General features: G+C 30.3%; 1 protein-coding gene across 18 annotated transcripts in view; it reads left to right on the plus strand.

Annotated features, from left to right (window-relative positions):
* Positions 1-23,320, plus strand: part of LOC145323761 (uncharacterized) — a 180,757-nt gene that overhangs the window by 91,038 nt on the left and 66,399 nt on the right. For 13 of the 18 annotated variants that reach the window (XM_080166277.1, XM_080166278.1, XM_080166269.1 and 10 more), the window contains 5 exons: positions 8,814-8,940; positions 12,939-13,073; positions 16,647-16,733; positions 19,491-19,610; positions 19,928-20,048. In XM_080166277.1, coding sequence (XP_080022403.1) covers positions 8,814-8,940; positions 12,939-13,073; positions 16,647-16,733; positions 19,491-19,610; positions 19,928-20,048 — 590 coding nt within the window. Of the gene's footprint in view, positions 1-1,262; positions 1,457-8,813; positions 8,941-12,938; positions 13,074-16,646; positions 16,734-17,151; positions 17,170-19,490; positions 19,611-19,927; positions 20,049-23,320 lie in introns of those variants that run through there. The other 5 variants (XM_080166272.1, XM_080166280.1, XM_080166282.1 and 2 more) reach the window with 4 other exon arrangements.

Genomic DNA, 23,320 nt, shown 5'->3' on the forward strand with positions numbered 1-23,320 from the left:
AAACAGCAAAAAATTCAATCAAAACTATTGCTTCAATAGGGTTGGGTTTAATAATTACTTTTAATTGGTTCATTAATATATTGCTAATCGCTGATCCGATAGAGTTCTCCATTTTTGGAAGACTTCATATATTTTAAAATTCAAGCTATTTTTTTGCCCCCTCCATCTTCCCCTTGAATAGATAATTTAAATTTATTTATATTTATTTTTTTCTATTTATTTCATCTTTTGCTAAAAACTCGCATTAGTTGTATTAACAGCTAGTAGATGGAAGTAGATACATACATATGCATTGAAGTTTAGTATCTTAAAGTCCTTCGCCGCGCCAACTAAGCGCGTTAAGCACACAGTATAACGTGCTTGCATGCACGTTTCTTTTAAGTGATGTGTGTGTATGTGCTGGAATGGCGCACATTTTTTTACAGACTTGCAAATTGAGTTAAAGGCACTTTAATTGATTTATTTTAGTGAAGATTTTTATCATAAAGTGATATAATTAAAATCTAGTTTTAAAATTAAAGTTTTATAAAACTTTTATGACAGAAAATTCTTATTTTTTAGTTCGAATAATAAAAAAACATATTTTAACAAAAATAAACTTTAAGTGCATTTAAAGATAACCTGTTTTTTTGCATTAATAAAAGGATAAAAATAATTTGTATCATAAATTTCTTAAGACTAAGGTTTCTTTTCAAACAACATACTATCAATTAATCACTAACTTAAAATTGTAATAAGGAAGAGGTAGTTTTCGGGTAAAATCCGTAAAGGTTATGTGCTAGTAGAACGATAAAAAATTTATTTTAACTTTACAAAACAAATTTTTTTATAGTTCTTTTCAATAAGAAATACACATATTTAGTGAATAATATCGTTCTACTACTATCTTTAAGCCTTAAAACACACACCTTTACGGATTTTACCCGAAACCTACCTCTCCCTTTTTAAAAATTTTTCTTCCAATTCGAAATTTTCTAATGCCTTAAGCTCTGATTTTAATTTATAAAGTCCTAAATATAAAATATAGACTTTAATTTTAGCATTTAGTTCAGTTTCAACACGTTTTATCATTGATTAGATTTTAAGCTTTGGCAGATTTTTTGTCACTCCATTCGTTCATTATTCATTAATGGATTTTCATAGCTTAAATTTAATGAATATAGGTATAATGTTATGTTAAGTGATTTATAGAAATAACCTAAAAATTATTAAAATATATTAGTTTTCCTTATTTATACTGTTTATTCAACCCAATTAATTAAAGATATTAATTAATTGAATTTACAGAAAATGTAATGATCTATCTTAAATATAAAAAAAAGTTAAATAAAAACCTAAATTTGCCCTTTTTAAAGGCATTAAAAGTGATTTAAATAGTAAAAAAAAGTTAAAGTAAAAAATCGTGATATATTAAAATGCTGTTTTTTATTTGTGATGACTTTTAAGATATAAAAAGGTTAGTTTTAACATATATATCTTTGCAGTTATTTTTTTTATTGATTTACATATACATAAATAGCGGCTGCTCTCCTAGCATATATCTAAGAGCTCTATAGTAAGAAAAAAAACTTAGATATAAACATCTAAATAGCCTAAAACCATCAAGAGACCTATAAGAAGCTTTCAAAAATGGAGAACTCAATCGGTTCAGTATTTATCGAAATCTTAAGCTACAAAAATACCTTAATACTTTATATATTAGAATATGTACATTTTTAGTAGCGAAGATGCTCTTTAAATTAAGGTATGACCTATAGGGCGGTATGGCAAAGATTATCTGCATATAAATTAGGGATCTTAAGGGATAAGACAATGAAAGTGATAAATTGATGAATATCTACAATGATAAACAAAATTAACCCTTATGTAAACTAAAATTAGCAGAAAATTTTGGACAATATATCTATATCCATGTCTACATAACTATTTGTCTATCTGTGTGTCAGTTTGTCTGTTTATCCATCTATTCAGCTTAATGAATACATATTGTTGTTTGAGACCACTTTATGTAAATTTTGTTAAAAGAGTCGCTAAATTTACAACTTCTTTCTCTCCCTCTCTCTTTCTTTCTCTCCCATTCTCTTCCTCTTTCTCACTCTCTCTCTCTCTCTCACCAGGGAGGGAGGGGACATTGGACTGTAAATTATACTGGTACCTTAAGTTTTAGAAGCAGATTTTTTATTTGCAGGATTTGAATTTAATGGATTTTAATCTACTTACAAGAGGGGTAATTGTGTTTATCTTCATTGGAGAAGTGCATCAATTTATCGACCATTGTCTTATCCCTGTAGATCTCACCCTTTTAAGTTGTAAAGTCAATATTTTGTTAAGATGTTTTAGCCAGATAAGTTTAGCTACATTTACTGCTTTGAATATCTATCTATCTGACCATTTACCATCAACTTACTATCTTTCTATCATTTTCTATCTTTAATTTGGTATAAGTAATGTAAAAACAATATTTTCCATAAAAACACCGACTAAGCAAAATTTATATTGTTTTCTGTTTTCCAAAAAATATTAATAGACACACACACACACTCACACATGTGCAATCATTTCTAAAATCAATTTAAAGTCCATCTTTGTTTCTTCGAATTATAAAGTAAAATTCTAAGTTGAGGCAAGGATGACAACATCCATATGTAGTGAAGCTTCTTAAAATGTCTAGGACCAATAACGACGAATGGACCAATTGAATTTTAGATAAGCTGCTTATTGAGTTAGAGAATATTGAAGAAAATTACATAAAGCCAAAAATTGACAGCCAGACCGACATACTAACGGACAAACTTGTAGAGTATACGCCAATAGGACAAGGGAATCTTCACACGGAATTTCAGAAACAAAAATTATGAAAAGTTACAAAGAAAGTTAGATAGGCAGACATTCTTAGAAAGATACCAAAATAGATGGCAAAATTAAAGATAGCTAGATAGATAAAGCATATACAAAGATAGATAGACATACATTTAAAGAAACATACAAACATGAAAATGGCATGTTTAAGATAGAGAGGTGTAAATAAGGATAGAAAGATAGATATAAAAGGCATACATAAAAATAGATGGATAAAAAAGACATACATAAAGAAAGATATCTATAATACAAAGTAGAACGATGTCTGTTTGTTTGTCTGTCTGTTTGTTTGTAGCAAAGGATCTCGCTAACCGCTGAACCGATCGGGTTCTCCTTTACAGGGTAGCTTCTCATAGGTCCCGGGAAGGTTTATAACTATTTTCTTGGGGGATGGGACACCCCCAACCCCCCCAAAAAATGAAAATTACCTCCCCCCCCCCCATTTTTTTATTTTTCTTTTAAATCTAAAATACGAAAAATTGGTTTGATTAAACCTCTTGGGGCAAAGCCCCTAGAGGCTAGGGGAAGAAGCCGCTAGTATGTACATAAAAAGGTAGACGTGTAAAAAAATTTGGATGATTGAGTTACGGCATATGCAAATACTTATCGTATACAGGGATGGGTCAATGTAAGATTTTAACCATTAAAAAAATAAATATTTAAGGGTGACCGTTTACCGCTTTTGTAGTAGGAACAAAGACTTACAACTGAAACATATTTACATTCATTGTCTTATCCTTACTTCACTTAGAATTTTGTCTTTTGAGTCATAACCAATTCATAAGAGTTTAACTGAAGGCTTAGTCATAGTTAGATGGTTATGTAATGTCCTTTTAAAAAGAGATAAGGCACATAGTGTTTTTTTTAGTTACTTTTTATTTATTTTTTGTTAATAAATCACAAAATATGACTTTATTGTTGAATTAAATTAAATTTTTTAAATTAAACAATAAGAAAGAAGATAAAAGGTCATGAATCTTGCTTAAATTTAAGGGAGGTTTTTAAAAAATTGGCGCGCTTCGCATCCATCCCTCTGAAAATTACACCACTGATGTTGTTTTTAATACACCACCCTGGAAAAACTCTGTGCATGCTACTGTATCTAAATATCTTCGCTTCTATAATAACGAACTTATGGAACAACAATTGCGCTTTAAAAAACAGAAAAATAGTTTTATTTTTCTTATCAATGTGTTTATGTTATTTTAATCATTAATTTTATTTTTATGATAATGCGTATGATAAGAGGAACTTGTTAGTAATTATCTTTGTCTGTCCGTGCGTCTATCATTCCGTCTGTAACGCTTTAGGGGGCGTTGCTACAAAAGACCAACTCTACAAAAGACCAACGCCTACAAAAGACCAACTTTCAAAAAATTGTAATGCTTGAAGTTCATAGCCGCAGAGCTCGGCCCCCTAGCCTGCCTAGCCGCAGGCGCTCGGCCCCCTTGCCTATAACCTAACCTAACCTATATGTATGAATGTTTAATGTACATTAATTTGTTTATAGTTTAGAATATCGTGGATTTTACAAAAAGTGGTTGGTAGATTTTTTTCAAATTTTTAATATTTTTTACAATATTTAGGTAAGGTTAGGTTATGTTATAGGCAAGGGGGCCGAGCGCCCGCGGCTAGGCAGGCCAGGGGGCCGAGCGCTGCGGCCATGTATTGATTATGTAATACATTATTAATAAATTTAATGTTTATATAACAATATATCGGTGTTGGTCTTTTGTAGAGTTGGTCTTTTGTAGGCGTTGGTCTTTTGTAGGCGTTGGTCTTTTGTAGCAACGCCCTTTAGGGGAATTGTTATTTTCTTAACTGCTATTAAAAACTTCTGATTTCTGGGAAAGAAACCACTTACTTGGTATGTTGTTGGTCTATAGGTCATGCTAAAAAAGCATTTGAATCTGTTTGTTTATTTATAAAGGCATTTTTCTGCTTCGCTTCTTATGGAAGATGTCACCCTTGCTTGGTCTATTAAATAATATAAGTATTGTAAATTCATTATCTACCTACACGTCTATTTGTTTCTTTTTATAATAACGTTTTCTTATTCGCTGGTTTAACAACTTTGGGGACCTAAATGAATTTGATTAGTTTAGTGTTCAAACGTTTCAACCACTAATTTAAATTTACAGAAGGGGTATTTTTGTGTATCATCATTGGGTATTTATCGGCCATTTATCGGCCATTGTTTTATCCCCTTAGATCCCTGTGTAAACACTTAAGATGGATCCTTCAAACTGATTTTAAGATCTTATTAGACATACAAACATATATAACTTACAACTTCATAATAGAGGATTGAATACAACATTACACATTGTTATAAAATTCAAAACAAAACTTTATTTAAAGCAAAGTTGATAAAACTTAATTTTATTAAACACATTAAGTAACAAGGACAATTATGTTCATTATTACAAAATAAAACTTTCCCATTTCCTGGTTTTTTTTTATCAGGTATAAGGTATAATCAACAAGCGAAATAAATATAAAATAATTATTGTGGGGCAAATGAAAGGTCATCAATTTCTATAATTGTTGCCCCTCAGCGACAGCTGAAAATCCCGTATATATTTCGTGATTTTTTCGTATAAGTTTTGTTGTAGGTATAAGCTTGTTTTTTTTTATGCAGAAGGACAAACTAACATAAAAGGATTTACGCAACGAAATGGTCATTTCTAAGAAAAAGGGGGAAAACATAAAATGTTAAAATATGTTTTTTGTCTTATTTGTTAAAATCAAGGAAGTGTCTATCGATCTATCTTTCTAGCTTTCGAAGATTTTTATTGGAGAAGCTTTATCAAGCTTATGACTTGTCCTTTAAAAATGGGTAGTTCCCATCTTGCTAGAATCGTCAAATCAATTTAAAACTTTGCATAAAGCTTCCTCTCACGATAAAGTATAATATATCTAATCTTATTTGTTCAGCTTCGCTTTTATGGATGTTGTCATCCATGTTTTCTTATTAGTATTACTAAACAATATCTTTTTATTATCAAATCAAATAAGTGAAAAACATGAATAATAAAAACTTTAATTGCAATAAACCACAAAAAACGTAATCTAGATTTTAAGTAATATATTTTTTACATTTAACAAGGACAAGTATATCTCTTATTAGAACAGCAAAACTAAGCAGTTAAAATTAGTATATAAAGAATACTAGTACACTATAATACAAAATTAAACAAAGTTTAAATAAATGTAATGCATAAGCATGTGTATCTTTTGCGTTGAGATCAGGGATCTTAAGGGATAAGACAATGGACGATAAATTGATAGATATCCACAAGATAATAAGATAATAACCCCCATTGTACATTAAGTTATTTTGCAATCACGTATAAGATTGATTGTAAAACTTTGGGTACCAGAGAAATTTACTATCCAATGTCCAATGTCCCCTCCCCCCTCCCTGTATTGATATAGACTAACGGTCAAGACTCAAACAACAGATCTATGTACAGACAACTACCTCCCTTCTATTTTCAAAGACCTCTTTCGTCTGCTTCTAAATTATTTTCTGCTACTTGGCTGTGTTAATAAAAGCGACACTATTGGTTGATTTTCAATGACCCAATAGAAAGGTTGCACAAGGCGGTTGCGATGGGGAGATACAGTTATTTAACCCTTTATCCTCCCTCTAGTGTTTTCCTCTAATGGTCATACCCTAGATACAGAGTAGCTACGCACGGCTGTAACAACATGATAAACATGAAACCCGAATCAGTTGCCAAGAAAATTATTTAGGAAATTTGTTTGTCGAGGGTTGTTAAGTTTTGGTGTTCAAGCAATTATGCCAATTTATAGCAAATAGCATCAAATGTAAGGTAGTAGGCTGTTTATTCGAATCTTAAGAATTCGGTAACCACTAAACCTACTGGTCTTGTGGTGGTTTTAGTTATTTAGATTTTTCTAAATTAAGACGTGTCTGAACTTATTGCTAGCTAAAAGTTATGTTTTCGCAAGATTGTATGTACACCCCTAAAATGATATGTGGGGTAATTTTTGTCTGTTAAAACTCTCATGCAATACCTTTTTTCTACCCTTACTCAGCCAAAATTTTAGTAGCACAGCTACTATATAACTAAAGTACGTACGTACGTCAGTCGGTCCGATACTATTAATACTTCTTATTTTGCATGTATGTATATTAAGATCATTGGTATTCAAATACACACTCACAAGAAAAGCTTTACATTTACTAAATATGTAGTACAATTTACTTTATGCTACTACGCTATTATGAATATAATTATTCTTTTTTTTATTAAAGTACATCTATGAATTTATATTGACCAAATTTATATCATTTGATTTAATTTTACAAATTCATTAATAAGTTTAGATAATTAAAATTTAACAAATAAAAAACTCACAGGGATAGAACTATTGATGATAAATAAATCTTTCCACGATAATATTGTCTTAATATTGGTTGGAAGAAAGTGTTGTAGATTGACCTAATCATCATAGTAATCTGCCGCCTTAATTTGAAATGATAAGCAAATAATATTTACAAAGTGTATTTTTGCGAATATTAAACAGTATGCATAGTATACGCGTTAGTGACTGCACAATAAAAAAATCACCTTAAGCTTTATAAATTCTGCTTCTATATACAATTGTAAATTACAGCTTTTTTAAACTCAAGAACGAAGTTACGGAAAGTTTCATATGTGACATCATAAAAATACTTCTAAATCCATATCTTTCTAAAGGGTTTCCTTTCCCATTTCTCCTTCCATCTTTTTTAGCGGTATTTTAATGACGCCAAACATGACACTTTTTGTATCTCTATAGAAAACATTAAAAGTTGTTTTCCCTCAAATTGCCTTTCGAGCACTGAAAATCTCCCACCCCTGGATTTTATTATAAAACAAGGATGACAACATCCATAAGTAGCGAAGCACAAAAAATCATGGATGGAAATACGTAAAAGTAGATTTAAAGTTTATTTATTAAAATCAGGAATAGATTTATTGGAGAAAATAAACACGAAACCTTGTTTTATTTTGTATAACGAAGTCGGTCAAAGAAAATTACATAAAAGATGCTCATAACAATGGGAAAAATTATTTTGATACTGATATCCCAAAATGCATCAGAGATATGGAAAATAAGGGAAAAAATTTAAAAATAGCCAAAAACCTGCAAAAAAGCAGTTTGACCGTCATGGTTGTTTTCTCTAAACAACAGGGAAATTTGAGTTTGATATGTATAACTGAAAAAATTTTGGAAATCGGACCATAAATACAAAAGATATGGAGAAAAAACAAAAATAGCCTAAAACCTGCTGAAAGCCAGTCTGGCCGTTATAGTTGTTTTCTTTAAAGGACAGAAAATTTAATTTTGATATGTATAACTGAAAAAATTTTGGAAATCGGACCATAAACACCAAAGATATGGAGAAAAATGTGAAAAATACAAAAATAGCCTAAAACCTGCTTAAAGGCAGTCTGACCCCATAGTTGTTTTCTTTAAACGACAGGAAATTTAATTGTGATATCTATAACTGAAAAAAATTTGAAAATCGGACCATAAACACTGAAGATATGAAGAAAAATGTGAAAAATACAAAAATAGCCTAAAACCTGCTTAAAAGCGGTCCTATCGTCATCGATGTTTTATACTTAATTGTGCTCTTTAATGATGGGAATGTTGTCAAAAAGTTTCAGCATTCTATCTTTTATAGGAGCTGAGTAAATCCCATTTCCCCCATAGCGTTACGGACGGACTGACTGACGGACTGACTGACGGACGGACGGACGGACGGACGGACATAGTGAATTATAGAGTAGCTTCGCTACTAATAAACGAAAAACTACCCTACCTTTTTTCACTTTAAATCAAATTAAAAGGAAATTGTTTGCTCGACTAGTTACTTTGAGGAAAACCGTGCATCAACAAACCATACTTAACCTAACCTTTTTCTTTTTTTAAAGGTGAGGAAAACACTCAAGACCAGTCGTATAAGTATCTGACCAACGAGGAGATGAAGGGACTGGGCGACGACAGCATGCAGATTGACGTCACCAGCGACGAGAAGGAGAAGAAGGAATCCATGAACAGGTGGGTGTTGCAATTTGTAGTCTAGAAATCACGCAACCTTAATACATGAATATATTGATAGATTACAAGATATATACTTAGATAAAATAGATAAATAAATTAATATACATGTAGATAGATTAACGAATAGATAGATTGCTGTATGAATAGATTTATGAATAAATAGACAAGAAAGATTAGGATTTGATGAGAATCCATGAATAGGTGGGTGCAATTTGTTGTCTAGAAATCACGCAACCTTAATATCTAAAATTCTTTTTTTAAAAGAAATAGGATGTATGTATGTATGTCTAGTAAGACTTTATGCCCCAAAGACAATGAATAGATAGATTGATAGAAGAATTAATAGATAGATTAAATTGTTATATATATGAGTAATAATGAATAGATATAGGGGTAATTTTATATATGAATTAATAGATAGATAGCTTGATAATTGGATGGATAGATGAATTTAATATATAGATAGATTTAAGAAATAGATAGATAAATGAACTAATAAATAGATTAATGGATTAATAGATAGATGAATGATTAAATAGATAGATACATGAATATGAGCAAATCGATGGGGGGAAAACCATGAATTCATATCAGTAGCATACATAAAATTAGATACGTTAAGAAATAGGGACTATTATTCCAAAGAAAAAGGAAAATAGCCAATAAAAAGTAATACAGCAATAATATAAAAAAAAATATCATGACTATGTAATATATCCTGTGTAAAGTTATTTGTGCGTTGGAGGGTTTAGAATGCGTAGAAACTGTATAATCATCTTTGAATGGCAGACGAACCGTCAGACGTTTATTTTTAATAATACTTTTCTTTATTTGAATTTTAACCACACGCTTTTTTGTTATCCTTTTTTGGGTAGGGTGGAATAAAAAAGTGCTGCCTTCCTATAACTTATTTCACCAATCAAAAGAAATGTTTGTTATCCTATTATATAAAGTACTAAGCTTTTTTTGTTTGTAGCGAAGGATCTCGCTAGCCACTGAATTGATATGGTTCTCCTTTTGAGGGAAGCTTTGTGTATGCCTTAGCATGGTTTTAGGCTATTTTGTTTTTACAAATAAGTCTAATTATGGTTTTAAGCTATTTTTACCCTTCCATTTCCCTTCGAATGAAATGCCCCTAGATGCTAGGGGCGCAGCCGCTAGTCTCATTATATAAAGTAGTAGGGTTTTATTGTCTGAGGCTTAAGATATCTAAAAATGCTTGTCCGAATTGGTTTTACTTTTCAGGGAAGCTTTATGAATAGTTTTGGGTGGTTTTAAGCTATTTTTGTAACCTCCCCTGCTTTCCCCTTGAGGCTTGGGCGAAGCTAATTTAATTAAGAATGTAATATTAGAAAATAAAATATACAGGATTTTAATAAAATTAATGTATGTGTGTGTGTGTGTGTGTGTGTGTGTGTGTGTGAGTGTGTGTGTGTGTATTGCACCATATAAATGGTTTTTACTGTGCATTATATCATGAACATAAAGGATATAGCTTTTTTAAAATGTAGGCTTTTTTTGAGTAGGTTTATTAAATACAATTTCGGTGGATGGATCACATTTATTGGTTCGTTCATCTGATAGGAGGGGATGGGATGGGGTAAAGGGGGTAGATTGTTGGTATAGTTATTTTAGCCCTCTGATAGTTTCACATGAAAATCTGGTATAACATCCAAGTAATGATATATTCATTTTTAATTTGAGCTATATTCTAGGTTTAATTTATTTATTCTGTCGTTTAATTATTTTAAAAGTATCCTCTAATCCTTAAAAACATTATTCATCCATAGTCTTAAGTTCGCTTCTAAAGTCATTCTTCGGTAATATTGTAACACTATGATAGTAGGGTTATATAGGTTGTAATTATGCAGTGATTCTATGGTATTTCACCGTTAGAGGATTGGAATTTTGGTGTAGATACGCCCTAACAGATCGACTGAGATAAGTTGTAGGATTTGAACATTGGACTGTAGCCTAAGTTATATAAAAAAAACTTTGTGGACATTTATTATAGTTTCAATCTACATAGGGGATGACTTAGCGGAAAAACGGAAAGTTTCATGTGTGACGTCATAAAAATACGTCTAAATTCATTTTTTTTTTAGGGTTGTTTTCTCATCCATCCTTTTTAGGCGTATTTTTATGACGTCACACAAGACACTTTCCGAGTTTATATTGAGGATGTACTTTAGATTGTCGTCCATTGTCTCAGCCCTAAAGAACCCAGAATTTGATAAATATTATCCGTACAAATATTAAATTAAATTTTGTCAGTCGTTTAAAAAAAATAGGTTTAAACTTCTTTTTTGGAAACAGGAGAGAGATTAAGAGAAACTTGGAGGTAGTAGACTATGATTAATCTTTTTTCACGTTTTCATTCGAATCCGGTGGATAGGAACCGGCTCTCATCCATATGAAAAAACTATGTCTAGCATCGTATTATATCCAGCTTTCTACGAATATAGAAATGTACAATCATAAGATTAAAACTAGTTTTTTTAGCCGGTGACTTCGTCACCTCGGGGCTAAAAAAACTAGTTTTAATCTCATAATTGTACATTCTATATCCGCGGAAAGCCGTTTATAATACGATGCGAGAAATAACTATTCTCGTATTCATTCGAATCCGGTGGATAGGAAACGGTTCTTTAGGGGCTAAGACAATGAAGATAAATTGATGTATATTTTCAATATTGATAAACAAAATTACCCCCTATGTTTAAAGATTTAAATTATTGATGAACAAGTTTAGACTATGCAAATTTGAAACAAAATGATTGAATGATTTGAAAAACAAAAATTGAGACATCGTGTTTAAAAAACTTTGGGTACCAGTATAATTAACAGTCCATTGTCCCCTTACTCCCTGAGACACAATTCTTTGTTACTTTTGAATATTGTCATCCTTGTTTATCTTATATGCTCCATTTTAAAACATATGTCTGTTTATGCTTTGAAATAAGTAGATGATGAAAAATAATTTTGATTTATTGAGACCCTAATTTTAAACTTTACTGCCGTGCACTATATTGATAATGTTCATTCATATTAGCAAAAATACACAATAGCAAATACATAAGAGGGGTTGTTATTTGAAAAGGGTTAATAATAGTAAGTGCTGTTTTAATAATATACAAAGAGGATGGAGAAAATGGTCTGTAAATTACAATGGTTGCACTTAAAAACTTTGTTTTCTTTTATTAAATCTTCATTGAATAGTTCAAGATAGTAGTATCCAAACTTTCCAACCAATAATATCAATCTATGTACATCAATTTATCGTTTATTGTCTTATCCCTTATGATCCCAGGGTTTTGATGATTTTTATGCGGAAGTTGATGTACACCTATATAAAAAACAGATATAGATAGATAGATACACTTATAAGATAGATAGAAAGATACATAAATGTAAAGACTTTGGACTCAAAATTACTCTTTAATTTGATGCAGTTTTTAATTTATGATCATAGTAAGTAAGACATGTGTTAACAAAAATAAATAGAAATATATAATATTTTAGTAGGTAGTAAGCTAGGTTGCGTGATATTTTAATTTTCGTATGAAATTTTTAAAAATATATCATGTATTGATCTATTCTACTATCTATCTCTTTATCTAACTAAACCATAAATTTATCCTATCTGATTATATATCTATCTAAATATATTTGTATGTATTTTTATCTAATTATCTTTCTGCCTATAAATCTATCTGTTTCACTGTCTGTGTCTATATATCATATTATCTATCCATCCATTCATTCAATCATCAACTATCTACCTATCTATCTAAATTACCATCTAACTATCTCTTTAGCTGTCAATAAAATCTATCTATCTAATTATCTTTCCATCTATATATCTATTTATCTATCCATCTATCTATCCATCTATATATCATTCTACCTATCCAACTATCCAACTTTACATTCATCCATCAATCTATAAATCAATCTATCTACCCAACTATCTAATTATCTATCTCTCTATCTAGAGCTACCGAGGCTAGCATAGAGAAGAAGATCCTGGAGATGGAGCGGACCAGAGACTTGATCAACAAGGAGGCCATCATCAACAATGATATGGTCGACAATGTTGACATCCCAGTCAAGCCTCCCGTGTCTGCTGGGTAAGTTTACCTTTTAGGAACTTAAGGGATAAGACAATGAATGATAAATTAATTTACAACCCCCCCCCTCCTCTTTCTTATTGACATCCCCGTCAAGCCTCCCGTGTCTGCTGAACAAGTGTAGCTGTCTAAAGTGCTCTAGCAAAATGGGGATAGATGTCACTGCTTTTGGCCTACCTATTCTATTGACGTTTGTAAACCACCTATACCACATCTCCTTAATAGAAGTTTCTTTCCCCCTTCATTTTCTCTTTCCCTCTACTATGACGTCAATAGAATAGGTAGGCCAAAAGCTGTGACATATATCCCCATTTTTTCTAGGGCATAGTTCACCCCCCTAGGATTTTGATTTTGAGGGATAAGACAATGGATGATAAATTGATTTACAACCCCCACCCCTCCCCAATTTACGTCCAAGGGTGGGGGTAAAGGGGCGTTTCCCAACCTCAAACTTTGAAAATCCCAATTTTACCCCAATAAAATTTTTTAGTATTAGATTACCCCTCCCTCAAATCTTTGAAACCACTCATTTACCCCATCAAAATAAAAAGCTTGAACGTCCCTGCCCTCTCTTATTAAATTTTAGAAAATTATTGGTTGAAAAGTTTGAACACTGCTAGTTGCAACCAACTAATTAAGATCTAAGGGGGGAAGATTAATTTATCATTCATTGGGTTTTCCTTGTAAAGGTAATCAACTTAAAAGCCCTTCTGATAATTAACCCTTTGATATCACAGCTTTTGTTAAGAAGGACTTAAAATATAAATGTATACTTGCTTATACGCCAAGGAATTCATCCTTACAAAGGTAATTATCTAGAAAATTTACATACATTTAGTTCTCAATAGAAAAAAAGATTATCTTTATTATTTAATAATATTTCACTTAAAATCACAAAACCTTAACTAAAATTAATTTTTATTAAGATGTAAAATATTTGAATTTTAAATATTTTTACATATTTTGTTGATATAAAAATATTTACTTGAGAATTTAATTTAAATCTTGACATGATTTCTGTAATTTTAATTAGAAACGTTCTTATTTATATTTAAATCTTAAATATTTTTAAAGTAAATTAAGATGACGGCAGTCGGTCATTTTAGCTGTTTGACTTTCTGGCGGCTTTGGCTTCTTATTCCGAGGATATAGATGCCTGCTGGCATATTTTGTTGTTCATAATGGGGGTTGGATAGTGATAGTTTATTATTCTTCATTTGATTCCTTGATTGTTATTAAAAAAAATTATTTTCTTGGATTTTTTAATATATCTTATTTTATAAAGTAGTAGTAGGCGAAGGATCTCGCTAACCGCTGAACCGATATGATTCTCCTTTAGAGTGAAGCTTCATTAATCCCTTGGATGATTTTAGGCTATTTCATTTATATAAAAAAGTCATTATATGATTTTAAGCTATTTTTCTGCCCTTTCATTTAATTCCCATTAGTCTAATTATAATCTATGTTAAAAATTCCTATCTATCTATCTTATTTTCATTTGAATGTCTATTTATCCATCTATCTAAAAATTTATCCATCTATCTAAAATTTGATTTATTGATAGTTTTTGCCTTACAATCAAATTATTTACACATTTCAAAACGCTCACACACACACATACAAACACACTCACAAAAATGGAAAATAGGCTTTCCTCATTCATTTTACAATCATAAAAACATTTTGTCGACCTACAATTTTTTGAATTTTATCGACTTGGTATATATGGCTTTGAACAAAAGTGGTCATGTTTTAAGATATATACCCATTGGTTTGCGGGAGGGGGGGTGTAGTGTAGGATGGTATCAACATACCTCTTTAAAATAGTTATAAACCTTCCAAGGATTTTATGAGAAGTTACACTTAAAAGGTGAAACATATCTGTTGACCAGTTAGCGAGATCCTTCGATACACACAGACAAACATCCTGTTACTTTTATATAAGAAAACATATAACTATTGTTGGGAGATAAAAGTGTTGTAGATTGTCCACTCCCTCCCTGATAGCAACATTCACAATTTCAAATTTTTTTCACCTTTTTTGGCACATCATGAATTTCATACAATAGTTGAAAGGTCATGCAGCTTAGTTTGCACTGGCTTGCCTGAACAGGGACGTCCAAGGGAGGGGGGTTACAGGGTGATTACAACCCCCCCCCCCCCCTCCCCAAATATAAAAACTTGGAGGTTCATTGCCTGAACATAATATAATCAAAGCCAAAACCTTTTCATTTTATGAAAATTGTGTTATATATTTAAAAATCAAGACTAGGCAGCCGCTTTAGTAATTGTTGACTTACTTGCAGCTGCGGTCAATAATAAGCTGCTGTGAGGCGGAATTTGGAAAAGTAATAACAAATGATGGCTGGCGGCTATATTTTGCAGCTGCTGAAATAACGGCTAGGCTGTGGATCAGCCTAAGTTTGTTTTGGTTACTCAAAAGCCATGCTTTTTTCAATAAGGACACAGCAATCATTTTTATCCATTTTATACAACAATATAGATAGGTAGATAAAAGAAAGAGAAAAGAGAGAAAGATAGAGAGAGATAGAGATTTCCTTTATGATATACGCTGAGCGTATAAATTGTAGTTTTTGCCAAAAAAAGACGTTTTCCAAAGTAAGCAAAAAAGTTATTTTAAGCTAAATTCATAATTGAAATTGTTTTTTACTTTAATACCGATTTAATTAATCTACAACCAATTCTTTCCCCTAATATTTACGAGGTACCATACCTAGTAATTCTAAACCACTTGTTTTTAAATTGAAAATTATTTTAAGAAACATAAAATCAACCAATCACGTGTAGAAATATATGTAGGTAGCTTTAATATCAAAATTACCCCCCCCCCCCTTTCAACATTTCTGAATAAAGTTTTTCATAATTCCCTTCCCTAGAATTATGAAATTTGACATTAATTTACTTTTGATTATTTTTCATTTTATTAAAACACTACCTAAAAAACTTCTACGGTGAGAAAGAGAGAGAGATAGAAAGTAAGGGAGGGAGGGATGGAGAGAGAAAGAGGGTTTTAAAATATTTGTTTGTTAGTCGTTTAAAGTGTCTCTTTTTGCATACTTACATTACAAATAGTAGCTAAAAATGGATAGCAAAGACATATAGTGAGAAAGATAAACAGATAGGATAGCCAGAAAGTGAATTTTGAGAAATTGAGTAAGAAAGAAAGGGAAGGAGTGAATTTTAAGGAATTCAAAGCTTTTTGTGGCAACATTAAGTAACAATGGAGTAGGAAAAGTAATGGGAAAAAGGAAAAAAAATACAATGTATAGCATGTGAAAAGTCATTTTTCAGTCTACTAAAATGTTTAAGTGAAAATACACATCCTAAAAAGTTTTAGCTTTCATGTTAGCCATGTTTTGTTTAAAAGATAATTTTTAAACTTCAATTAAGACCTAATTAGTGAAAACTATTTGTAAAAATGTTTTAAAGAATCATATATTTAATTGAAATTACAGAAATCATGAAAATTAAATGTTTTTGTGAATAGTGAAAAAAAATCAATAATTATGAAAAAATCATTGAAACAGTGAAAAACTAAGATGTTAATTTAAGGGTGAAAGATGCAATATCCTATGCTTCGGTAGCAACGGCTACAAGTTTGGGGAACACTAGTACAACGTCCAGTATGTGGAGAGAAAGGTGGTTACCCCATTCCCTTTTCCCCTTTCCCACTTGTGCAAAAGTCGTACATTAAATGGAAATCTCAAATTTAGCGCTACTGTAAAATATGCTCATTCATTTATGCATTTTAGCATTATATTTACATTTTTGCCTAAATTTGAGATTATCATTTGATTACAATTAAGGCTAACATAATCCCCCCCCCCCCCTTGTGTGAATTTTCAGATTTTCCTTTGCCTTCAACATCATTATTATTAACAAGATCTTTTAAGAGTGATTTTAGAAAAAATTACAGCCTGCTAGTAGAATGACAAATGAAGACATCTTTGACTAATTAATCTATATTGATACGTTTTTTTTATCAGATTATACTAACCATTACTTCTTTTGACTTTTAAAATTATAAAAATAACTAATTATTTTTCTATTACTATAGCAAACTTACTTGGAGATCGTAAGTATTTTGTGTATTTCTATGTAGTCACTTTTTAGTTTAGTACCATTTTAGTGTTTTTACGTTTGTTTTTTTCAGTTGAATTTTTTTTATAGACTTATTTTTCTTTATTACAAATTTTGAGTTTATCTAATAAATTCATTCAGTAAGTGTTAGGTGAATGAATGAACTACGGTGTTTTCGAGATCTAATTTAATGAAATCTATCTAGAAAACTTTTTTTTTGTACATTACAATTTAATTTTAAAAATTATCATCCTTATCTTATTTGTTTAAATCCAGATTTGCTTTAATGGAGTATTATAGTGAATCAATTATACATTTTCTCTTCCAAAACACAAAAGTTCATTTGAGAATCTAACCATAGATAATATTTGTTTTCTTGCATAATGAAAATTTTAAATTTTCACATAGCTAAGATGGCTTCTAAGGTTATTCTTAAAACAGTTTTATTACATCTGAACAACATGCTATAGTACTGTTATTATTTGCTGTAAATCGACCTTAGAAACCATCTCACTGTTTCGAATTTGTACTTAATGCGTTAAGATTATTCAAAGTCACATTAAGATTTTACTTCGCGCGCCCCTCATATTGGGCTGACATACAATTTAACCAATTTTTTAAAACAGCAATGCTTTTCATAGGAAAACAAGGCTAATTATGGCTTTAAGTAGCGCAGTAAAAAAACAAGCTAACGATATTTTGTTTAAAAAAGAATAGTAGATTATGTAACATTTTTGAGCTATAGGTGAAATTAAAGTCTATGTTTCAAAGAATCAAAATTGTTAAAAATATTTTTTTTAAATCCGCAATTAAACAGGGAAGACATACCAACAAACCCTAGTTACATATATATTAGCTGCGCTACTATAAGTCTTTTACCCGTAGGGCTTTCCTTAACTTTACCTAACCTAACATCATTGGACTGCACAACATATTTTTGTCCTAAAATTGAAACTTTTTTTTATTATTGTATGAGTAGCGGGACAAAGTCAGCCATGTGACGTCAAATAAAAAGAGGGAGATGAGAGGAGAGGAGAAGTGGAAAAAAAAACTATTAAAAAAAGAGATGGATAATAACTCATTTTTATGACGTCACATGGCTGATTTGTCCCGCTGCATGGTATGATAGTTTTTATTTATTGACCACTCCCCATTTTAAATTCATAATGCTTGATGTTCGCAATGTATGTTTAGTTTTGGCGATTTTTCCATTCCGCCTAACATTAATTAAGTTTTGGGCACTCGACTTAATGAACCAACGAATTTAAATTATTCAATTAAAGTCCCCAAAGTTGTTAAGCCAAAAAATAAGAAAACGTTATTATAAAACTTTGAGGACAAGTGTAATAAACAGCCCATTGTCACCTCCCGCCATGGAAATAGTTCCTTATTTAGACATGTTAAAATTGTCCAATTGTTTTCAAACTTGGCATGAAGATTCCGGTAAAAGTTCAAAATCTGTATGTCATTTTTAAACAAGATGATTTATTTCATTAATTTTTTTTTGTTATCATTGACCTATCGACTTATTTTTGGGATAAGTAATTCCAAGTACGATATGGCATAATTTTGTGCAGTTCTGATGCGGAATTGAAGGACCACCGTTTTTTTTTATTTTAACAACTTTAGTGACTTGAGCTGTTAATGAAGTAAAAATGGTAATTTTATATCATATAATAAAAAAAATTTTCTTAACCTAATGGCGTTACTACTAGAAACCTGCATTTTCTATAAAACGTTGTTCAAATAATGACACTAAGATTAAATTCTATTAAATAAAAATGTACTTTTTTATAGAATTAGAAAAGATTTTGTAGTTTGACTTAAAATGGTGTTCATTAAGACATTACACCATTTTTAATTTCGTTTTGTTTTATGCATGTTTTAGTTATTTTTATTACCCCTTTTATTTTTAACAGCGCAGCTACTCTATATAATTACGTATGTTCGTACGTCTAACAATGTAAATTAAAATAAATTATTGTCCTTTATATAAACTTTATAGAGAATTTTTATGTAAGATTTTAAGGGGTAAGGCAATGAAGGTAAATTGATATGCATCCCCAACAAAGTTAACCTTTCTGTACTAGTTATAAAATATTGGTTAAAAAGTTTTGCTACTGCTAGTTCTTAAACCAACAAATAAGAGATCGTTTATAACTTTGTGTATCAGTCAAATTAATAATACTATGTTCCCTTCCTCCCTGGATTTTATGCTTCATTTTGACTGCTAACAACATGTTTTTTTTTTATTGCTGCGTCACTAATAGATCTTCCATTATTATAATATTTTGTAAAAAATTTCAATTCTTGTAGGTTCTTGGTATCCTTTATGGTGGATGCACGTGGTGGGGCAATGCGAGGTTGCCGCCACTCTGGCGTTAGGGTCATCATCCCGCCCCGCAAAGCGCCAATGCCAATGCGCGTCACCTGCAGGTAAATGTCGTCTTGTTTTAAGAGATTTCCAGCATTTTCTTCTTCCTATCTCAGAGATTTTTGTATTTCATTTTATAATATATTTGATTACCTATCTAACCTTTTATATAATTATCTATTTAATTAAACTATCTATTATAACTATCTTGCTATCTTCTTACCGATATCACTATTTAATTAACAATCTATTTATCCATCTAACTATCTATTTATCCATCTAACCATCTATTTATCCATCTAACAATCTATTTATCCATCTAACCATCTATTTATCCATCTAACAATCTGTTTATCCATCTATCTATCTATCTTTGTAGGTATCTAAAGAAAGATAAGTTGGTCCATCCCCCACCTTTGAACGAGGGCGAAGCTCTGGCCTCCAGGATTCTGGAGCTTGGTCCTGCCAAGGCAAACTTCCTTGGCCCAGTTATAATCGAGGTCAGTTTTACTTTAAAAATTTACGTGATATCTTTGTGTGTTTCTGTATAGGAAAATATCATTAACCAACCGACTAATTTAAGGTTTTTCTTATCACATAGGCTTTATATGCGTTTTAGCTTGATTATTTTTCTATTAAGGTAGGTCATAGACCCCCCCCCCCCCAACCTCTCCAAAAAATTTTACTCTTTAGGTTAAGCCCCAATTGGCACTAGTCTTAGTTATTTATTTTCTATCTAAATATCTGTTTATATATTTTGGTAATCTTCTATCTATTACACCTAACCCTTCTAATCTATATAAACTTATAAATCCAAAGTTGTCCATTTTTTTAAAGAAGGTGTATCAACTTTTTTTATAGCTAGCCGGTTCTTTTAGTAAGTAGTAGATGTAAAATTTTTCATAGAATTCAGATATGCAATCGGTTTTTTTGTAGACCTCTTATTTTTTAAGTAATTTAAGTTTTTTAAAAAAATAATTAAGTCGGTTTTAGGGTACTAAAACGCAACAAAATAAAAGAAGAAAATTGCCAGTAAGAACAAAAATAGTAAGATCTTTAATTTGACACCTTACTTTTAAAATTCTGTTGAGTAATTATTGAAAAAATCTATTTTTTTTAACCTCGGTTTAATAAAAACTTTAGACCTAAATATTTTCTCAAACAGACATAAAAAACATGGGTTCATATATACCTTTAGAATCAGAAAAATATTACGAATCCAATGTAAGCAAAATTGAAAAAAAGTAAAAAAATTAAAAATTAAACAAATGGCCAATTGTATTTTTTGTTCAGGCAACACTATCGTCTTCCCTTTTTTACCCCCTCTTTACCCCCTTCCCATTTTTATACTCAATTCAAGAATTAAGACGTTGCCTGTACAATATAATATGATATTTTCATATAATTCCTTTTATTGTAGTTTATATACTATATTGTAAACTTTTTTTTTCAATTTTGCTTACAATGAATTCGTAATATTTTTCTGATTCTAAAGGTATATATGAACCCATATTTTTTTACCTGTGAAATAATAAAATTAATGTCAAAGTTTTTATTCTCGTGGGTTTAAAAAAATCGATTTTTTCAATAATTACCTGACAGAATTGAAAAAGTAAGGTGTCAAATTAAAGATCTTACTATTTTTGTTCATAATGGCCATTTTCTTTCTTTTTTTTGTTGCATTTTAGTACCTTAAAATCGACTTAATTTTTTTTTAAAACTTAAATTACTTAAAAAATAAGAGGTCTACAAAAAAACCGATTGCATATCTGAATTCTATGAAAAATTTTACATCTACTACTTACTAAAAGAACCGGCTAGCTATAAAAAAAAAGTTGATACACCTTCTTTTCAAACAATTTTTTGTTGACATTTCTAAAATTAAAATAATTTATGATTTAATTAAAACATTAATCTTATTACTTTTTAATTAAATTTAATTAGAACACTACTTAGCTTTTTAAAGTGTTAAGTCATGTATTTTTAAGTAAACTAAAAGCGAATCTTTTCCCTAAGTAAAGTTTGTCTGTTTATATTTTGCACTTGAATTTCATTGATTTAACTGCTTTAATCCATTATATATATATATATATATTCTTATAACTTACCAAGTAAGGTCTGAAAAATGTTTTTTGCTTTAATTTGCCTTTATTATACAAAACTTTTATAAATATTTTTAAAGATTTTGTCATCCTTTGATATTATTTATGTAATATGAATTTTTCATCGCCTTTCAATTTATTTTAAAAAGCCCCCCCCCCCCACTCAATCTTTTAAAACTCCCTATTATACCACTCTCAAAATAAAAAGCTTGGACGTCACTCTCTATCCTAATGCATGTTAATCTCAAGGTTTCAAAAAGCTTTACCATTGGATAAAATCGTTTTATTTTTTATCAATTTATAAAACTGTAAATATTCATAACACTAAATTTAAAATGAATGATTACTTAGTAAAAATATATGTTTATTTAAAATTGCAAAAATATATTGAAATTTATTGGCCAAAAAAGCAACTACTTTATTACTACGCCGCTATTGTTTAGGGGCTCTATATTTGAAATTGAAGAAAAAAGCCTTAAACCATCCCAGGACTAATTTGAAGCTTCCCTGTAAAGAAAAACTCAAACGTTGCAGTAGTTTACGATATCTTTAGCTACAAACAAATAAAAACATCTCTGCTTTATATTATAGGAAACATAACGCCATGGTGGAAATATTCAAGTTAAGATTGTGATATATTCATTTCTGTACTGTGCTACTTATGAATGCTGTCAACCTTGTTTTTTCTAATTCTATCGTGAATTTTTACGGGCTTGAATAAACTTCTTATGTGCCTACTTACTAAAAAGATTGCACTTTCAAACTAGATTTACTACTTTTTAGTGTACTTATGAAATAGATAAAAAGGTTACATAGCTATTATTCAGATAAAACCTTGGTTGCTTCTGGGGTTTAAACTAAACTTATCTTTGTCTTTTATTCTCTTCATCTATTTAAGCCTGCTTTTCAATGGCAGGTTTTATCTAAAATAGCACCTACAAAAGGTTGAAATAGCTAATAGTTAATTTTATGTGTTTTGTGAAACAACCTTTCTTTCATACATAGGATTTAAACTTCTAAATATAAAATGCAGCCTTTATACATAAGTAAATTTTTTTAAGCATAGCACTTAAACCCCATTAAAATTAATCATACCTGCTTGAACCGTCCTATCGTTTGAAGACTTCATTTGGATTTGTTTTTAGATTTTCTTTTATTTTCGATTTTGAAAAAAATTAAATTAGTTTATCTATCTATCATATGAAATTATCAATTTATATTTAGTTCAATCAGTTTTGATTATTTATTGTGCTTATTTGATTTAAAGGCTATTGATTGAAAACATGACATGCGTTTTATTGAATAGTAAAAAAATGATAATAAACAAAAAAAAGCCCTATTTGTTAATTTATTGACATTGCTTGGTCCGTCAGTCTGTGATGTTTATCTTTATAAGATTTTATGGTTTTAGATTATCTGCTAGTAGCTACGCCTCTAGATGCCTCTAGGAGCACTTGAAGGAAGGGGAGGGGGGGGGAAGCGAGTCTTTACATTAAATTCTAATTTTTCGGAGCTATGTATTACCCTCTGTCGCGGCTGCAATCCAAACAAAGCCGACTTTTTATCTAGGACGTAACAGCAGCCTGAAATAAAATCCATATTGTTTCAGCGGTTAATCTTGTTACTTTTTAAAAATAATTGCCTTTTTTCTAAAACACTTAACATCTTAT

The sequence above is a fragment of the Acartia tonsa genome, chromosome 7 (genome assembly GCF_053477335.1).
Source record: "Acartia tonsa isolate MP-2025a chromosome 7, ASM5347733v1, whole genome shotgun sequence".
In the NCBI taxonomy this organism is placed as follows: Eukaryota; Metazoa; Arthropoda; class Copepoda; order Calanoida; family Acartiidae; genus Acartia; species Acartia tonsa.